The sequence below is a fragment of the Bos taurus genome, chromosome 19 (assembly GCF_002263795.3).
Source record: "Bos taurus isolate L1 Dominette 01449 registration number 42190680 breed Hereford chromosome 19, ARS-UCD2.0, whole genome shotgun sequence".
NCBI lineage: Eukaryota > Metazoa > Chordata > Mammalia > Artiodactyla > Bovidae > Bos > Bos taurus.
In genome coordinates, this window is record NC_037346.1 from 47,571,359 (window position 1) to 47,590,479 (window position 19,121).

General features: G+C 37.0%; 1 protein-coding gene across 7 annotated transcripts in view; it reads left to right on the top strand.

Moving 5' to 3' along the window:
* The window catches only part of TANC2 (tetratricopeptide repeat, ankyrin repeat and coiled-coil containing 2), a 363,973-nt gene that overhangs the window by 170,676 nt on the left and 174,176 nt on the right, over positions 1-19,121 (top strand). For 3 of the 7 annotated variants that reach the window (XM_010816367.4, XM_005220895.5, XM_010816369.4), the window contains exon 5: positions 15,477-15,587. The exons of the other annotated variants lie outside the window; for them this stretch is intronic. In XM_010816367.4, coding sequence (XP_010814669.2) covers positions 15,477-15,587 — 111 coding nt within the window. The remainder of the gene's footprint in view (positions 1-15,476; positions 15,588-19,121) is intronic. 7 annotated transcript variants of the gene reach the window in all.

Consider the following 19,121-nt stretch of genomic DNA (forward strand, 5'->3'; position numbering starts at 1 on the left):
AAAGAATCCACCTGCAATGGAGGAGATAAACAAAGATTTAAATTTCAATTTCTTATTGAAATGAGAATTTCTATTTAATATGGTTAAAAAGTCCATTGAAGTAATGTCTTATGGGAATGTCCTACAAGTCATCGCCTTCATTTTTGACGTAACTGTCCCTTTGGGGCACTGTGTTGGCTCCAGGTTTATTGCTTGTATAGTCTACCTGTGTATCAGTTTGTCTAGTGTATCTCTTCATGTCGCATAGCATAAGTGCATGAAAATAGAACTTATGTGGGAGTTGCCTTGGATACAGCTTAGAATCACCAGTTTTCATCACTAGATGGATGATGAATATAAAACAGATCATTTATACCTCCAAAAATATGTAGATAAGCACAGTTAATTCATTTAACAAATAATAGTACTTGCTCTGTGCCCTGCACTATTACAAGCATCACTAAGGCTACAGCAGTTATAAGCAGACAAGTTCTGCCTTTTGTCAGCCACGTTATGAATACTAAACATCTGGAAAATGCAAATGAAAACACCATAAGAGACTTCTTCCCATCATGATGGATTAACCAGTACCGGACGTGCCCTCCCACTAGAAACAACTTTTTCAGACATTGGACAGTTGACAACAACTATAGTAATGTGGTGGAGGAGGAAACTAGGTGAATCCTGGCTTTTTGCCTAAAGGTATTCTCCTGATGACGAAACTCAAGCAGAGAATGAGAGTCTTGCTGAACTGAGGAAACAGAGATCAGAAATTGGGATTGGTTAGATGTAAACTATTAAATATAGAATGGATAAACAACGAGGTCCTATTGTATAGCACAGGAAACGTATCCAGTCTCCTGGGATAAACCATAATGGAAAAGAATATTAAAAAAAAAGAATGTATATATGTATAAAACTGAGTTACTTTGCTGTACAGCAGAGATTGGCACAACATTGTAAATCAACTATATTTCAGTTTAAAACAGAAAAAAATTGGGGAATTTACAGAAGAACGGGGAGCTTAACAGAAACAGAACTACGAAATTCTGCATAGGGGCCCTTTTGAGTCTGTAACATAATACTGAATTGCACATTGGTGGGGTGAGACTCCAGGAGGCTGAAGAAGGAATAAATCCCTAACAGTTTTTAGGGTTCTCCCAGAAACGGGAGGTTTTTTTCATTCTGACCAACCAGACTGTAGAGTTCTCATTAAAAACCTGGAGCATTCAGTAGCAATTCAAGAAAGGACTCACTTTGGCAGTAGTGCTAAACGTCTTCAGAGTAGAGGGTTACTCCAGACCTGCCTAAACAAAGGTTTTAAGTGAGGCTCAAAAAGATCAGACTGATCAGCTAGGGACTGATATGCCTTGGAGGGTCAGAAAACAGCTGCGTGGCCTTCCTGGTGAAAGTCAAGAATAAAGAGGATGTTGGCTTCGTTTGTTAATGCATCCTTCAGATATCCCTGAATGTGGAAGAACTTGAACACAGCCAAAGTATCCTTTCTAGTGTTTTCCTTTTAACTCAACTATGTTCTCAGCATGTTTTCTTGGCTATTATTTATGGAAAGTAAAGCTGGAAATTAAATAATTATGGTATAATTATAATGATTTATACAGTGTTTGTTTTCTGGAAGTCTCAGTCTCTCAGTGAGATGATTTATAGTGTGATTAACTTTTATATTATCCATGAGTGCTTTTTAAAACTCATATTTTAAGACATTTCTTTTATTAAAGCTATTATTTATAATTCCTTCTTTGCTTTAATTTTCTACTGTATATATTCTTCACTAGCAAATAATTTATCAGATACCGTGTGTACTGCAGTATTCTAGGCACTGTAGTCTAAAGAATTGTGCATGAATGAAAAGAATTGTGTATATTTAGGCTGCTCCTAATTCTTAATGACGTATGTGCAGCTGATTTAAAAGAAAGGGGCTAAGTTTATATAGAATTTGCTGCTTTGTTCATTAGTTCTGCATCTAATTTGTATGAGGGCTTCCCAGGTGGCTCAGTGGTGAAAAATTGCCTGCCAGTGTAGGAGACACAGGAGATGTGGGTTCTATCCCCAGGACAGGGAAGATCCCTTTGGAGAAGGGAATGGCAACCCACTCCAGTATTCTTTTCTTAAAAATTCATTGGACAGAGGAGCATTGTGGGGTCGCAGAGAATTGGACACAACTGAGCATGCACAATTAACTTATACAAATTTCAAAGCTATTTTGTAGACTATGGCAAAGAATACTACACATTCACCAAAACCTATTCCTCTTTCTGCCTGAGCACACAGTAAATTATATATCCCAGCCTTCTTTGCAGATAAATGTGCCATGTGCCTGAATTTTGACTAACATGAGTGGAAATAATACATACCAACTCCAGACTGGGCTATAAAAGCTTTACACAGGCAGTTATTTTCATCTTGTAACTTGTGAATTTCTTCAGAAGAATTGAAAGATAATGGAAAGGGAATAACATTGTAGCTATTCCGTTAGTCAGAATAGGCTAGACTATTCTGTCATGACAAAAAAACCTTAAAAATCTCAGTGGCTTAATACAACAAAGGTCTATTTCTAGCTTAACCGGCAAGCCTGGGCAGCTCTCCAAGACAGCTGTCATTTATGCAGTAACAGAGCAACCCAGGCTGCTTCAGTCTTGCATCGCTACCGTCTCAACATGATACCTCTTTATGACTTTTGCGCCAGAGGAAGAAACAGACTGAAAAATCGTACAGGGACTGTGTCACCTCTGCTCTTATTTAATAAGCTGGAACTAGGCATGTAGTCATCAGAAGCTGGCAAAGGGAATGCCTAGAAAGGAGTGACGGCTGCAGGGTGCTGGTAGGCACCAGTAAAGTCTACTATACTATGTAATTCAGTTTACTGCCACTTTTATAGATTATGTAAAATCATCTCTTCCTAAAATGAGTGCTGCCTTTTGAACGACTGTATTCAAGTGTGAATAAAACAATACAGTATTCTAAATCAAAAGTCTGTAATCGACCACTTGAATATTGTGATCTTGGGCAATAGATCTTTTGAGTGTATTTTCCCACTTGTTTTGGGTTTAATTATGAAGGTTTAATGAGTTAGGTATGGGCTTCCCTGATGGCTCAGACAGTGAAGAATCTCTCTACAATGCAGGAGACCTGGGTTCAGTCCCTGGGTTGGGAAGATGCCCTGGAGAATGCAAAGGCTACTTATTCCTGTCTTCTTGCCTGAAGAATTCCATGGACAGAGGAGCCTGGCAGGCTGTAGTCTATGGGGTCTCAAAAGAGTTGGACACAACTGAATGAGTAACACCTTCACTTTTCAATGAGTTAGGTAAAAATATAAATAAAGGTGTAAAATAAACTGTTATACACATGGTAGCTGTTGTGTTATTGGTTACTGTATAGCTTTTTGAAAGTGAGCTATTTGTTTTTAGAGCTGTGTACACAGTGTTAGAATTAGGCTCCAGCAAGAAGTTAGTTTCACTAACAGAAGAGGCTCTGGAAGTCTCAAACAAAATTACCCTTCCCACTGATCTTTCTGAAACAAAGTTTAAACATATTTTTCTACTGTTAGAATGCTCTTTCTACAAAATTATTTTTACTCTTTTTTTTAAATTTTTAGTCTTAATTTTGCTTTGCTATACCAAATAAGGTCAGAGCAAAATCATATTTTTTATAAAGCTTTGTAAGAAAATGATTATCAATAGATGTAGTATTGGGAAAAGCTTAGTTTTTAAACTTTTTTATTTAGTAAAACTTAAAATGCTATCATATCAACTAATTTTTAAAACAAGGAAATATGTGATGATATTTATTTAAGTGCTTAAACTAAATATGAATAAACTAAATTCATAAATCAAATAAACATCACTGCAGATTTCTTGTAGACTGTTGATATAAAATCTAGCCACAGGTACCTAAACTAACCTTTTTTAGGTCTCTTGCTCTTGTCACAACTTTTTTCCTAATTTTCTAATTGAGTTTGTAAAAGAGTGCTATTAACTTCTGCTTTTTTGAAGTATTTGATAGAATTCACCAGTGTTGTCAAGTAGAACTGGGCTTTTCTTTATAGGGAGATGTTTAATTATTAATTCAGTTTCCTTGCATGTAACAGTCTATTCAGATTTCCCATTTGTTAATGAATCGGTTTTGATCATTTGTGTCAGGAATTGTCCATTTCATCTAAACTGTCTGATTTCTTGGCATAAAGTTATTCATAACATTCTCTTATGATCTTTTTCATTTCCGTAGAGTTGATAGTGATGTCCTGTCTTTCATTCATAAGTTTTGGTAATTTGTGTCTTTGCTGTTTTTCTTGGTCAGTCTGGTTTAGGATTTTTCAATTTTTTGTAGGTATATAGTCTTTTATTTTTGTAAAATATTAAAGTTATATGTATCTTTAAAGTATAATGCATCTGTTTTGTTTGCTTTTTGTTTGTTTATTGAAGTATAGTTGCTGTTGTTGCTTTTCAGTCTCTCATTCATGTCCGACTCTTTGCAGCCCACGGACTGCAGCACGCCAGGCTTCCCTGTCCTTCACCATCTCCCGGAGCTTGCTCAAACTCACGTCCTTTGAGTCAGTGAAACCATCCAACCATCTTGTACTCTGTTTTCCCCTTCTCCTCCTGCCCTCAATCTTTCCCAGCATCAGGGTCTTTTCTAATGAATTGGCTCTTCACATTAGGTAGCCAAAGTGTTGGAGCTTCAGCATCAGTCCTTCCAACGAATATTCAGGATTGATTTTCTTTAGGATGGACTGGTTTGATCTCCTTGTAGTCCAAGGAACTCTCAAGAGTCTTCTCCAACACCACAGTTCAAAAGCATCAATTCTTTGGTGCTCAGCCTTCTTTATGGTCCAACTCTCACATCCATACATGACTACTGGAAAAATCATAGCTTTGATTATACAGACCTTTGTTGGTAAAGTAGTGTCTCTGCTTTTTAATACGCTGTCTAGGTTTGCCATAGCTTTTCTTCCAAGGAGCAAGCATCTTTTAATTTCATGGCTGCAGTCACCATCTGCAGTGATTTTGGAGCCCAGGAAAATAACATCTTTCACCATTTCCATTGTTTCCCCATCTATTTGCCATGAAATGATGGAACCTAATGCCATGATCTTAGTTTTTTGAATATTGAGTTTTAAGCCAGCTTTTTCACTCTCCTCTTTCACCTTCATCAAGAAGCTCTGTAGTTCCTCTTCGCTTTCTGTCATAAGGGTTGTGTCATAGTTGCTGTACAATATTATATGAGTTACAGGTATATAATATTATATAAGTTACAGGTATACAATAAAGTAATTCACACTTTTTAAAGGTTTTGTACTCCATTTATAGTTATTGTAAAGTAATGGCTATGTTCTTTCTCTGTGTTGTACAGTATATCCTTGTAGCTTATTTTATACCTTATTATGGGTTGACCAAAAGGTTCATTTGGATTTTGCCATAAGATGTTACAAAAAACCCCAAACTTTGGCCAACCTAATAGTCTGTGCTTGTTAGTCCTCTACCCCTGTTTTTCCTTTCCTCTTTTCCCTGTCTCTGGGCCTCCCTGGTGGCTCAGATGGTAAACAATGTGCCTGCAGTGCGGGAAATCCAGGTTGGATCCCTGGGTCTGGAAGATCCCCTAGAGAAGGGAATGGGCCCTCCTCCTTTCCCTCTCTCTATGGGTAACCACTAGTTTTTCCTCTTATATCTGTGAGTCTGCTTCTTTTTTGTTATATTCACGGATTTGTTGTATGTTTTAGATTTCACGTGTAAGTGATATCACGCAGTGTTTGTCTTTCTTTTTCTGACTTGGCGTTATTGCCCTTCAAGTCTGTCCATGTTGCTGCTAGTGGCAGAATAGGAGTGTGGCTGAGTAGTATTCTGGCGTGTGTAAGCATGTGTGCGTGTGTTTGGTATACCACATCTTCTTTATCCATTCATCTGTTGATGGATGCTTAGGTTGCATCCATATCTTGGCAATTGTAAATAACACTTCTAGGAACATTGGTATGCATGTATCTTTTAGAATTAGCTTTTTTTTTTTTTTTTAATATATACCTGGGAGTGGCGTTGCTCAGTCAAATGGTAGTTCTCTTTTTAGTTTTTTGAGAAACCTTCATACTGTTTTTGACAGTGACTGCACCGATTTACACTCCTATGAACAGTGTACAGGGGTTCCCTTTTCCCCACATCCTCGCCGACACTTGTTACTGTGTTCTTTCCGATGATAGCCATTCTGACGTGTGTGAGGTGATATCTCATTGTGGTTTTGATCTGCATTTCCCTGATGATTAGCAGTGTTGAGCATCTTTTTATAGGCCTGTTGGCCATTTGTTTTCCTCTTTGGAAAAAGTCTATTCAGTTCTCCTGCCCATTTTTAAAGATTTTTCATTTTGTTCATCTTTTCAAAGAATTCTTAATTTCATTACTGTCCTCAGGCTTTTTATTTACTATTTAATGCTTATGCTCTGAAAAAAATTGAGCCCTGATATCACATCCTCTAAATTTTGGTCAGTAGACAGCTTTATGAATGTATTCATGGTATTCTCTGACTTTGAAGTTATTACTTACAAATAAATACTACTAATGTACTATCTAATGTCTAGGTTGGTCATAACTTTTCTTCCAAGGAGCACGCATCTTTAATTTCATTGCTGCAGCCACCAGCTGCAGTGATTTTGGAAACCAAAAAAATAAAGTCTGTCACTGTTTCCATTGTTTCCCCCATCTATTTGCAATGAAGTGATGGGACCAGATGCCATAATCTTAGTTTTCTGAATGTTGAGTTTTGAGCCAACGTTTTCACTCTCCTCTTTCGCTTTCATCAAGAGGCTCTTTAGTTCTTCTTCGCTTTCTGCCAAGTGTGGTGTCATCTGCATATCTGAGATTATTGACGCTTGCTCCTTGGAAGAAAAATTATGACCAACCCAGACAGCATATTAAATAACAGAAACATTACTTTGCCAACAAAGGTGCATCTAGTCAAAGCTATGGTTTTTCCAGTGGTCATGTATGGATGTGAGAGTTGGACTATAAAGAAAGCTGAGTGCCAAAGAATTGATGCTTTTGAACTGTGGTATTGGAGAAAACTCTTGAGAGTCCCTTGGACTGCAAGGAGATCCAACCAGTCCATCCTAAAGGAGATCAGTCCTGGGTGTTCATTGGAAGGACTGATGCTGAAGCTGAAACTCCAATACTTTGGCCACTTCATGCGATGAGCTGACTTATTGGAAAAGACCCTGATGCTGGGAAAGATTGAACATGGGAGGAGAAGGAGCCGACAGAGGATGAGATGGTTGGATGGCATCAGTGACTCGATGGACATGAGTTTGAGTAAGCTCCGGGAGTTGGTGATGGACAGGGAAGCGTGGCGTGCTGCAGTCCATGGGATTGTGAAGAGTCGGACATGACTGAGCGATTGAACTGACTGAACTGAGTATCTAATACACCATCTCAAATTGCATTTTTTGTCACTTCTCTGTAGCAGTTGCCTGTGTTACTGTTCGTAAATAGTTGTTCTGTGCTTTATTGAATTATTTATTTAAAATTATTCATTTTAGTTATTTAGGTTTTACTTGTTTAGAGTTTTTTGTTTAGTTTTCATTATTAGGAAGTTAGTATTGAAGTCTTTAGGTGATAGATACTTTCTTTAAAAGACCTTACTTTGGTATTCAAATCCCTAAATTTTCAACAGACTGATTGAGTGTTTTCTCTGTACTTGGATAGCTGCTGTATTCTTTGTGTTATGTTCAGGTGAGCTCCTCCTTTTCATTGGGACCATATTGCTATAAGTTGATGCTGATCAGCTACCTTTCAATTTTTTTAGACAGTAGATATGGTTGCTATTAGTCTTGGAAATTGTAAAACTACATAATATTGCTTTTTCCTCAAATAAAATAAATTCTGAATTTCTTCTTTTTAAAACTGTTCACTATGATCAGTGGAGATAGGGAGTGTTCGTATGAGAGTCCATCATGGATAACTAGTGGCCACACACTGATATTTTTGTATTGGTAAACACAGTTGACTTCACTTTGCCACACTGCACACATTTCATATACTTACATTCATACAGGTTTCAAAGAGATCAGATTTCAAATAGTCTGTTGTCAGAAATAAATATTATGTTGTGTTTCTGATAACATTAATGTATCTATTCAGATTTGAAATAAATGTGTTCTGATTATTTGATACTTCACAGAATAGTATGGGTGTAAAACAACATGCAGGCATTTTTGTTTGTAGTTTAGAGTCAGGAGAATGGGGAGACTAAAGACGGTAATACATGGTATTTGGGGAAGAAGCGAGGAAAAGAGAAATATATAAAACATATACTTCATTTTTTATACTTTATAGATGAAAAGGGAACCAGAAAGGTACTTTGCCAGCTTAATGTTAATTTTGTAATTGGTTGGAGCAGTAAAGTTTTATTTTTCATTATCATGTGTCAGAAGCTCTTTCTACAGTGGACTAGCCATTATTTGATAAAGACTGTCATGTCACATTTTAATTTCCTCTTTCTGGGTTGCATCTGAGGGTGTTCATTTCTTTTATATGTTTTTTATTTTCTATGAATAGATACTTTCTTCTTGCTAAAAAACAGGACACTATATGAATTACAGTTCTTTCTTTTCATCTGCTTTTCACTTATATCTAGCCCGTGTCAAATTGTCAGATTCTATTGGTTTTTCTCTCTCAATTTTTTTAAACTTGTTTTTGATCCCTCTGTTTTAGGGGAGTCATTTGTTTTTTGTTGCATAACTAACAAAAGTTCCATGGCATTCTTCCTTTATTCAGGGTGTGGTTTGTGTCACCATTTAAGCACAGTTATGAGAAGAGGCTGATCAGGATATTGGATAAGTACTATTCTCACGATTTTCCAGTTTTAAACCACCATTAGATTGGGGGTTAAGAAGGAGGAAATAAAGAGTATCACAAACCATCTCTCTCCTTCTACCCTTGCTTCCCACCCTCACTCTAGGAAACCCATTGTTACTCAAAGGTTTATTTTTCTAGTAAATGTTTAGGAACTAAAATATTATGAATGTTATAAGAGTTTGCCTATGAAAGCTCTGTTAAAAACTTTTTAAAATACAGATTTTTCTTTCCAAATAAAATTTCCACTCTCTCTCTCTACTTCCTTAACAGTTAAATTGTTCAAAACTTTCCTCCTAAGTTTTCTTCTAAGAATTATATAACTTTAACTTGCATTTAGGTCTTTGATCCATTCTGAGTTAATTTTTGTATTTGGTATAAGATAAGGTTCCACCTTCATTGTTTTGCATACACATATCCAGTTTTCCCAACACCGTATATTGAAAAACTTGTCCACTTGATCCATATGAATTTTAGGATGACTTTTTTTATCTATGCAAAAAAACCTCTGGGATTTTGATAAGGATTGCATTGAATCTATGGATCATTTTGGGTAGTATTGCCATCTTAACAGTGTTAAGTTTTACAATTCATGAGCAAGGATTTTCTTTCCATTTATTTGTGTCTTCTTTATTTTCTTTCAGCAACATTTTGTAGTTTCAGAGTTTCAGGTCTTTAGCTTCCTTTATTAAATTTACTTGTAGGTATTTTTTGTTGCTATTTTAAATTGAATTGTTTTCTTAATTTCCTTTCCAGATTGTTCACTGTTAGAGAATTTTTGTATGTTGATTTTGTGTCGTACAACTTTGCTGAGTTCATTTATTGGTGGAATCTTTAGGATTTTCTATATTTATGATTTTGTCATCTGCGAACAAAGATAACTTTGCTTCTTTCTTTCTAACTTGGACGCCTGTACTTCTTTCTCTTGCCTGTAACTAAAACCTTTTTATCCTCCTTTCACATTTGACAGTGAATTTGTCTTTAGATTAACCTTACTAGTTCAGTTCAGTCCCTCAGTCATGTCTGACTCTTTGCGACCCCATGAATCGTAGCACACCAGGCCTCCCTGTCCATCACCAACTCCCAGAGTTTACCCAAACTCATGTCCGTCGAGTCGGTGATGCCATCCAGCCATCTCATTCTCTGTCCCCTTCTCCTCCTGCCCCCAATCCCTCCCAGCATCAGGGTCTTTTCCAATGAGTCAAGTCTTCACATCAGGTGGCCAAAGTATTGGAGTTTCAGCTTTAGCATCAGTCTTTCCAATGAACACCCAGGACTGATTTCCTTTAGAATGGACTGGTTGGATCTCCTTGCAGTCCAAGGGACTCTCAAGAGTCTTCTCCAACACCACAGTTCAAAAGCATCAATTCTTCGGCGCTCAGCTTTCTTTATAGTCCAACTCTCACATCCATACATGACCACAGGAAAAACCATAGCCTTGACTAGACAGACCGTTGTTGGCAAAGTAATGTCTCTGCTTTTGAATATGCTATCTAGGTTAGTCATAACTTTCCTTCCAAGGAGCAAGCGTCTTTTAATTTCATGGCTGCAGTCACCATCTGCAGTGATTTTGGAGCCCAACAACATAAAGTCTGACACATTGTCCACTGTTTCCCCATCTATTTCCCATGAAGTGATGGGACCAGATGCCATGACCTTTGTTTCCTAAATGTTGAACTTTAAGCCAACTCTTTCACTTTCATCAAGAGGCTTTTTAGTTCCTCTTCACTTTATAAGGGTGGTGTCATCTGCACATCTGAGGTTATTGATATTTCTCCCTGCAGTCTTGATTCCAGCTTGTGCTTCTTCCAGCCCAGCATTTCTCATGATGTACTCTGCATATAAGTTAAATAAGCAGTGTGACAATATATAGCCTTGACGTACTCCTTACTAAGTATGCATTTAATCTCAAAACCAATTTTGTGAAAGTACTTTCTTGGTACTTTATGTTCTACTCGTCTTTATATTTATCCTTCAGTTCTCATTTTCCTCGTCCTTGCTTTTGTTTGATCTGGCTCCATACCATTCTCCCATGAATATCTGAGTCTATGCCAGTTTCTCCATAGAAGTTCCCCTTTGCTGTGAAACATTTAATGAAGACAAATACTTAAGTAGTAATTAAAATTTATATTTTAATGTCTTTATAGTTGCTTGGGGCTTCCCTGGTGGCTCAGCTGATAAAAAAAAATCCACCTGCAACGTGGGAGACCTGGTTTTAATCCCTGGGTTGGGAAGATCCCCTGGAGAAGGGAACAGCTATCCACTCCAGTATTCAAGCCTGGAGAGTTCCATGGACTGTATAGTCCATGGGGTCACAAAGAGTCAGACACAGCTGAGCGAATTTCATTCATAGTTGTTGAGCAAGGTGTGCTTCAGCATCATCTTCAGCATCTCAGTTTACAGAGGAACCTCCGTAGATGGATTTTCTTTTTCACCATTAACATTTCTTTATGATCTATCTGATTGCTCTTAATCCCCTGTCCTCTACCCCTCAGTGATCTTGGTAAAAATTAACAAGTACAGACACATTGGTCTCTCTTCAAAACAGGCTCTGAATGATGGAAACTTTATAACTGGGATTGGTTTAAAAAATAAATAAACCCATAACACAAGAGTTGTAGTGCTAAAAGAGTGATTGAGAAGAAATCCTAACTTTTACCCATAGATATGAATACTTTCAGAGATGAGGCCTTGATTTCTATTTTGTTTCAACTTTTTTTGTTAGATGAGGTCTTTTAGTGATCCATTTTCATGAGGTATTTATAGATCTCTCTAATCCGGTGTCCACAAAGTTTAGTGTGCTTTCGAATCACTTGGAGGGTTTGCTAAGCACAGATTGCTGAGCCTATACTGTCTCAAGTTTCTGGTCCTCAGCTGGTTTGACATGGGGTCTGATCATTTGCATTTCTAACAAATTTGCAGATGATGCTTTACTGCTGGTCCAGACACCACAGTTTGAGAACTAGTGGTCTAAATCATACTGTTTAACTTTCTGTACCCACATATTTCTCTTTGTCTAACTTAGACCATTTTGACTTGGGTTTTCTACCACCTTCTAAGTTATAGCATGTTTTCTTCAACATTATTTCCTTCTCAGTTTTAAAAATTTAATTGGTAATATCACTGTTCTTATCATTCCCCCATGGCATCTTAGACATCTTTGTTTTACCCCTCTGTCACAGACAGTTCAGACTTTCCAAAGCATGCTGTATCTGTAATGGTGATGATGATGACGATAGCAGCAGAAACAGTGATAAAAACAGCTAGCATTTGTAAAGGATATTCTGTGCTGGCACTTTTCTAACCATTTTATTTGAGTTAATTCATGTAATCCTTGCAACTGTCCCATGCTGTAGCTACTGTTATTAATCCCAAGTAACTGATGAGGAAACAGGCACAGAAAAGTTCTCACAGCTAGGAAAAGGTCAAAGAGATGGGATCTAACTTAGGCTTTCTAGTTTCAGGGCTCAGATCGTTCATTCCTCTGTTATCCAGTCCTTCCCTACTATTCTGTTAAATTGACCAAAAAGTTCTGTTGGGTTTTCCAACAAGATCTTATACCATGTTAAGCTGCCTTTCCATTCTCTGTCTTGAAACCATGTGCTTACTTTGTTTTCTGTAATCATAGACTTTTTGCTCTGGGCCTAGTAAGGCTAACTTGCCCAGTTTCTTATTACCTGTAAGTGCTAGAGCTACAACCTCAATCTTTCAAATGACTAAGCCCATACTCTAATAGGATTCCCTGGTGGCTCAGACAGTAAAGAGTTTGCCTGCAACGCGGGAGATCCGGGTTTGATCCCTGTGTCGGGAAGATCCCCTGGAGAAGGAAATGGCAGCCTACTCCAGTATCTTGCCTGGAAAATCCCACGGATGAAGCCTGGCAGGCTACAGTCCATGGGGTCACATAGAGTCTGACATGACTGAGTGACTTCATCATAGTCTAATCAGTATGCATCCTCTGCATACAGTATGCATCTCAACTCAGCCGTATACCCAAACTCAAGTCTCGTACAGCATAGGAATCATATACCCAGTATTGGTTCAGATTTCAGATCAGTGGTTTCCTGTTATCTCTTACATCACAATAAAATACTTGGTTTGGTTTTAGAGTCCCCTTTGTTGTTTAGTTGCGAAGTTGTATCCGACTGCTTTGCAACTCAGTGGACTGTAGCCCGCCAGGCTCCTCTGTCCATGGAATTTCCCAGGCAAGAATGGAGTAAGGTACCATTTTCTTCTTCATTAGAGTCCCCTACTCATCTTACTTCAACCGCTTTAAAAAAACTGTTTGGTAAACCCTTTGACACAGAGTTCTTCTACCCATCTGATTCATCTTATATACCATTTATTTTACAGCAAAATGTATTAGCATTCTAGGCTTCCAAACTGCTGTGTCCCATCTTTCATGTTGACCGATTATGTTCTCCACCAACTAGTGTTAAGCATCTTGGACAATCTGTCATGCTTGTGATTGTATCTTCTGTGTGTGTTTGACTTAAGACAACACTAGTTCTTTATAATTTGAAAGAGAGCAACATTATAATCTACCTTATAAAATAACATAAATTCATTATTAGACATGTACAGTGTCCCATAGATGACAGAGATGAAGGTAGAAAAGCAGAATTAAATATCCACTGTGAACTAAAAAGGTAACAATTGGAACTCCCTGAGAAAATAGAGAAGTCTACATGGTATTGAATTTTCCATATCTCTAGGATCTTGATTTTCCCCCTTGACTTCATCTCATAATTCTTAAACATTCTTCCTACCTCCCTCAACTTCTCCTGCCATCCTTCAATTTCTTTCTTACATATCTACCCTCAGTTGCTGATTTCTGTCTGTCTACTAGCCCCAAATTTCATTATAAAAACTGTTATTAAAATTTTTAGATGTATAGAGTCCCTTGAGCAGGGACCAGGGCTGTCTTTGTCAGAACTCAGCAGGTAAAAGAATTATTCTACTGCCATAATAAAATAATAAAATTCTAGGAAAGGACTTAAGAGATTTAAGAATTAAACTATTAATAATTTCTCCTATACAAAGCAATTTTGGATAAGTAAAATGTTTTATTATTTTTGAATTGGTGAGATTACAATGAAAGAGGTTCTAATGTTGGCTGCAGATAAAGTAGCCTGCAGATATGCATATAAGTCACTTGAGATCTTCATTTGTGATAGTGATTTTTTAAAAATAGGCTCAAGTTTTACAGTTAACAGAGGTGAGAATTCTGCTGTTCCAAAGCTTGCTTTTGGCAGAGAACCATTCTGTTAGCACCCTCAGTCTTGGTTGCCATGGAGACAGTAGACTTTATTTTAACATACACTTAAAATATACATACATACCCTAAGATTTAAGTGTGATTTAGTTGACTGTAGGTTTTGAGTATCAAAAATACTTTCTGTTTTTTAAAGACTGTATTTTTGACCTCCAGAGAAAATAGAGTAGAATTCTGGTCATGGTGATGACAAAGTTTTGCATTACTTTTTACAAGGTCTTTTAGGAATAACTTAGAATCCCCCTGTGAATCAGTAATGGATGAGGATTTTGAAGAACGTGCCGAAACTTTTGATAAAAGAAATGTGATCTTAAGCACTCACGTGTCTGGAACACCTGTAGTTATAGTGTATATAATGCATACAAATCAATTTCAGATTCGGCTGGTACTTTTGCCACCAGTATTATACTAAGCACATTCATCCTATTACAGTTTGTTTAATAGAATTCAGTTTAAAAGTACCAAAGCAGTCTTCAGAATTTTAACTTTTAATATATTTAACTATTTAAATGTATATCAATAATGTTCCTTAACATTTTTGCCTAAAAGTCATTAAATAAAATGTACACTAGCTTTTACTATGAAAACTTTCAATTCATGAATTATGCTTTTTTCATTCATTCATTCCTTATAAGATTGAGTGAATTCCATGGCATGGAATATTGCTGTTCCATAGACCTCATAATTATATTTGTAAGCAAATCACATCTCTTTATCTTTAGCAGCCAGTTGCAAACTCTCATGGCCTAGTTAATATCTTAGTCCACTAGCAGGTTTGACTTCTTACCTAGTAGCTGAGCAGTTAGGTAATTGATTTCCTTGTTAAGCTAAATAGGTTAATCCTACTTAAGGTAGTTATCACAACCCAGTATTGTATTGATAGTTATTTCTGGATAAAGAAAAGTTTTGGTTACATTTATTATAAACAAAATTTTAAAGCTTAGTCTGATACTTCAGTCAGTTAATACCTGTATTTAACAGCAAAGGAAGACAAAATCAGAAAGCTCTTTGCTTTATAAGGAAAGAGAAAATAGCTAAAGGTAATAGATGATTAGATTTTAGCTTTTCCAGTTTGCAGTGACTTTTTAACAAGAGCCATCTCCTCTATGAAGAATGCAGTTAAATTTTTTCCTGGCACAAAAAAAAAAAAAAATAGGGTAACCTGATCTGAGTCTGACAGAGTGTGTCGTTCATTTAAGTGCTTCCATCTGTTGCCTGCTGTTCCCCTTACTCATGACCCCTCTATGTTTCTCTTTCCTTTCTCTTTCCCTGTTTCTCTTTCCTTTTTCTTCCTTTCTTTCTGTTTTCCTCTCTCTCTCTCGTTTTTTTTTTTTTCCCTCTCCCTCTCTCTCTGTCTCTTTTTTTGTCCTTAGCCCCTCTGAGGAAGGCAAAGTTTGTTGAGAGCCCACGAATTCCAGAATCCGAGCTTGGCTCACCAACCCTCACTTCAGCTCAGAAACTGGACGTGGATGCATACTGCCCTGGTAAGCGTGCATGCAAAGTATCTGCTTTGAAAGAGGGAGGTTTGGATTAGGCCCATCCAACAGAGCAGTGTTTTGCATGTATATTATTCATAAAATCACAGCTGTTATCTCTTGTGCAACTGACTGTGTATTTTCCTTATTAGAGCAGTTTCTACTGAACATCCTTTTTGATTATTGATATAATTATGTAGATATTGAAAACAGCTTCAAGGATAATTTTCAAAAGAATCAAAATAATTTGGTAGATACATTCTCAGGGTGTGTGACCCTGATTTGTGTGACCTGAGATACTTGAAGAAATTTTGCTTTGGCCATGTCCACTCAGCAGTGTTCAAGTGTGAATAAAAATGTCGATTCAACCCTAGTCCTTTGCATGTGATCTTTTTTTTTTTTTTTTGGCCTTAATCCCTATTGGTTTTCTGAACAGTTATAGAAAATAGTTGTGATGTTGGAAACATTATACTTGAATTAGGAAAAAAAGTTACAGTTTCCTGATTTGGACTCCTGGACACTGACTGTTAGAAATACCTCTTCTCATGAATGGCCTGTAAGCACATGTGGGAGTTCACTAAAACCCTTCTTGTGTGGGAGCCAAGCTGACACAGACTCATTATCAATGCTTAGATTCTTCCAAACTTAGATGAGTTGCTTGGCAACATCCTTTACACTTACGCTACAGTGAGTCTATAGAGCTATGTTAGAAATGTTCACAGCCCTAGTTGAGTATACAGATCAGAGCTTCAGTAAAGAACTTTAGAAGACTTGGTTTTAGGTCTTTTGTTTATTCCTGCTCATTAAAATCAATGTTAAACCACAGTGGATACCACTACTACACATTTACCATACTAGAGATTAGCAGAATAAGGTGATTTCTAATTCTAGGTAAGATATCAGTAGCTGTAATCTGAAATGTCAGGCTAGTATACCTCTGAAGCCAGGTGAGACATGTAATTTTTAAAAAAAGACAGGAGGCAAAAAACTTCAGGCAAACCTAATCAGAGACATTTGATTTTATGAACCAGCTTTGAATATTGAAAGACCTTAGGGATTTCGCTTTCAAGTTGCAGAACCTTGGTCTTCATCTACTGTTGTAAATGACTTTCATTTTTAAATCAATCACAGGTAGGTATTAGAAACTAGCTTTTCTGTATCTAAAAGGAACAAAGTAGCATCCTAAAATGACACAGTAGCACATTGTTAAAAGAATTCCTGTTTTGAGGTATTATCATGTTTCTTGGACATTGGAATATTATACTCTGCATTTCTTCATGCAAATTTTGGTATAATAAAGTAAAATAATTAAATGCACTAATTCTCTATTCCTGCATTGAGGTTTGGAAGAGAAGAGAGGTCTTTTCTTTTTCAGATTTGCAAATCAGATTTAGTGTGGGGGGACTAATTTTTCACTTCCTGATTGCCTATCTGACATCTTTAATCTAATCTAGTGATTGTTACTGTCAAGAAGCAAGGGAGCTGCTGTTATTTAGAATGCCAGTGCTGAATCATTATGAAAAACCTTGTCCATGTTATTACTTATGTATATTTTCCACAAACATGAATCTTCACTGAATTGGAATTGAAGCAAACTAAACCTCAATTAACATTTTCAGAAAACCAGGAAGAAACTAAAACACATTGCCAAAATGTTAATTGCCACACTCTGCAGTCTCTCCTTTTCTTATCCGAAGCAGATTTAAGGCATAGAAACGTCTTAGTGATTTGTTCTTTTATAATAAATTCTGTGAAAATAAGTTTCTGTGGAGATAAGATTAGTGACCTGGGGGTTGAAGCTGTAATCCTCTACATAGTACCAAAAATTAACAATAAACAAGTAAATTTAGTATACTCATAAAGCAAACAAATATTCCATTCTTTCTGAATTTCTCTTACATAGGATATACTAACAGAATAATGATCATATTAATATTTTATGATATACTCATACATAATGCAGTTAAAACTAGTGATCTGATATCTTCCTTTATTTATTATCACATGCAAATTTGGAGAAAGAGTATATGTTACAGAGGCAACAAGCATAAGCTAAAGGTTAAATGAGCCCTGGTTTTCTCATTTTAGCATGCTTCTCTGGTGGCTCAGTGGTAAAGAATCCGCCTGCCAATGCAGGAGGTGCAGGTTCAATCCCTGGGTTGGGAAGATCCCCCGGAGGAGGAAATGGCAACCCATTCCAGTATTCTTGCCTGGAAAATCTTATGGACAGAGGAGTCTGGTGGGCTACAGTCCATGGGGTTGCTAAGAGTCTGACATGACTTAGAAACTAAACGACAACAGCAGCAAGACTTGCCTGGAGGATTTCTTCAAAGGCAGATTGTGGGACCCAGCCCCAGAATTTCGGATTCACTAAGCCTGGGTAGGTTGAGAATTTGCTTCTCTAACAAACTCTCAGCTAGTGCTGAAGCTGCTGGATGAGGTGCCACACTATGAGAACCAGCTGGGTTACAGGGTGGCTGCCAGCTGCACCCATCATGCTCATTCTGCTGTTGACGTCTGAGGAGTAATTGGTGATGTTGTTTCTTTATTATCCGGACCTCAACATTTTGGTGTCTGTATTTTAGATGGGAAGAAGAAAGCTTTTGTTTCTGAGAGATGGACATGTATTTTCCTTGGTTTGTCTTTTGGTCCATGGTATCTGTGTACCTGTAACAAGTTTTCAGTGTTGTCCTGCAAGGAAAAGGAAATTGTGGATCAAATCAGAGCGAGTTGTTGATGTTTGGTCTACAGGGACTGGGGAAAGGTACAATGGGGTATAGGTGTTGATCCAGATTATTTGTCTACTAAACTGAGGGATTCAGTCTATATAGCATTAGATTCTAGAATACTTAAGTTTTACCGTCCCTCAAATCAGATTTGTTGTATACAGAAAATGTGAGGAACAGTATGAGTAAACAGTATGTTTTGGTTCCGCAACTGAAACCACAGAGATGATCAATGATGTTACATAACTGAACTTCCAGAGTCGGGGAGGTCAAGCGAATTGTGTTTGATAATCGTCTTACATTGAGGAAATTAGGACCTAGAGAATTTAAGTGATTTGTGTGAGGGTATAAGCAGGATTTATTGTTGAACTCTTGAAGTGGACACAGTGTAGTCCAGAAATACAGTACCCCTAACTCTATTACTGTGTAAAATTCTATAAGCATCCCTTGCTTGGCCCTTAAATTAAAAAGTAGAAAATTCAGTTTTTAAGTATGAGACAAGGCTGTATTCTCTTTTTAGGGTAACCAACTGATATCAGTGATTTCAGTAAAACAATTGCCTAAATGAGAGAACGCACTCATCCTAGCCTCTAACTTTTCTGCCTACAAGCATTGGTTATTAGCTGTGTGATTTTAGGCAAGTCCCTTAACTTGTCTAAGCTTCAGTTTCCTCATCTGTAAAAATGGAAATGGTAATCTTAAATCAGATTAATAAATACAGAGCACTTAGCAGAATGCTTGTTTTATAGTAAATGCTTATAAATGTTAGCTAATTTTGTTGTTATTATAGTGATGATCCTGAGTGTATATCACAACA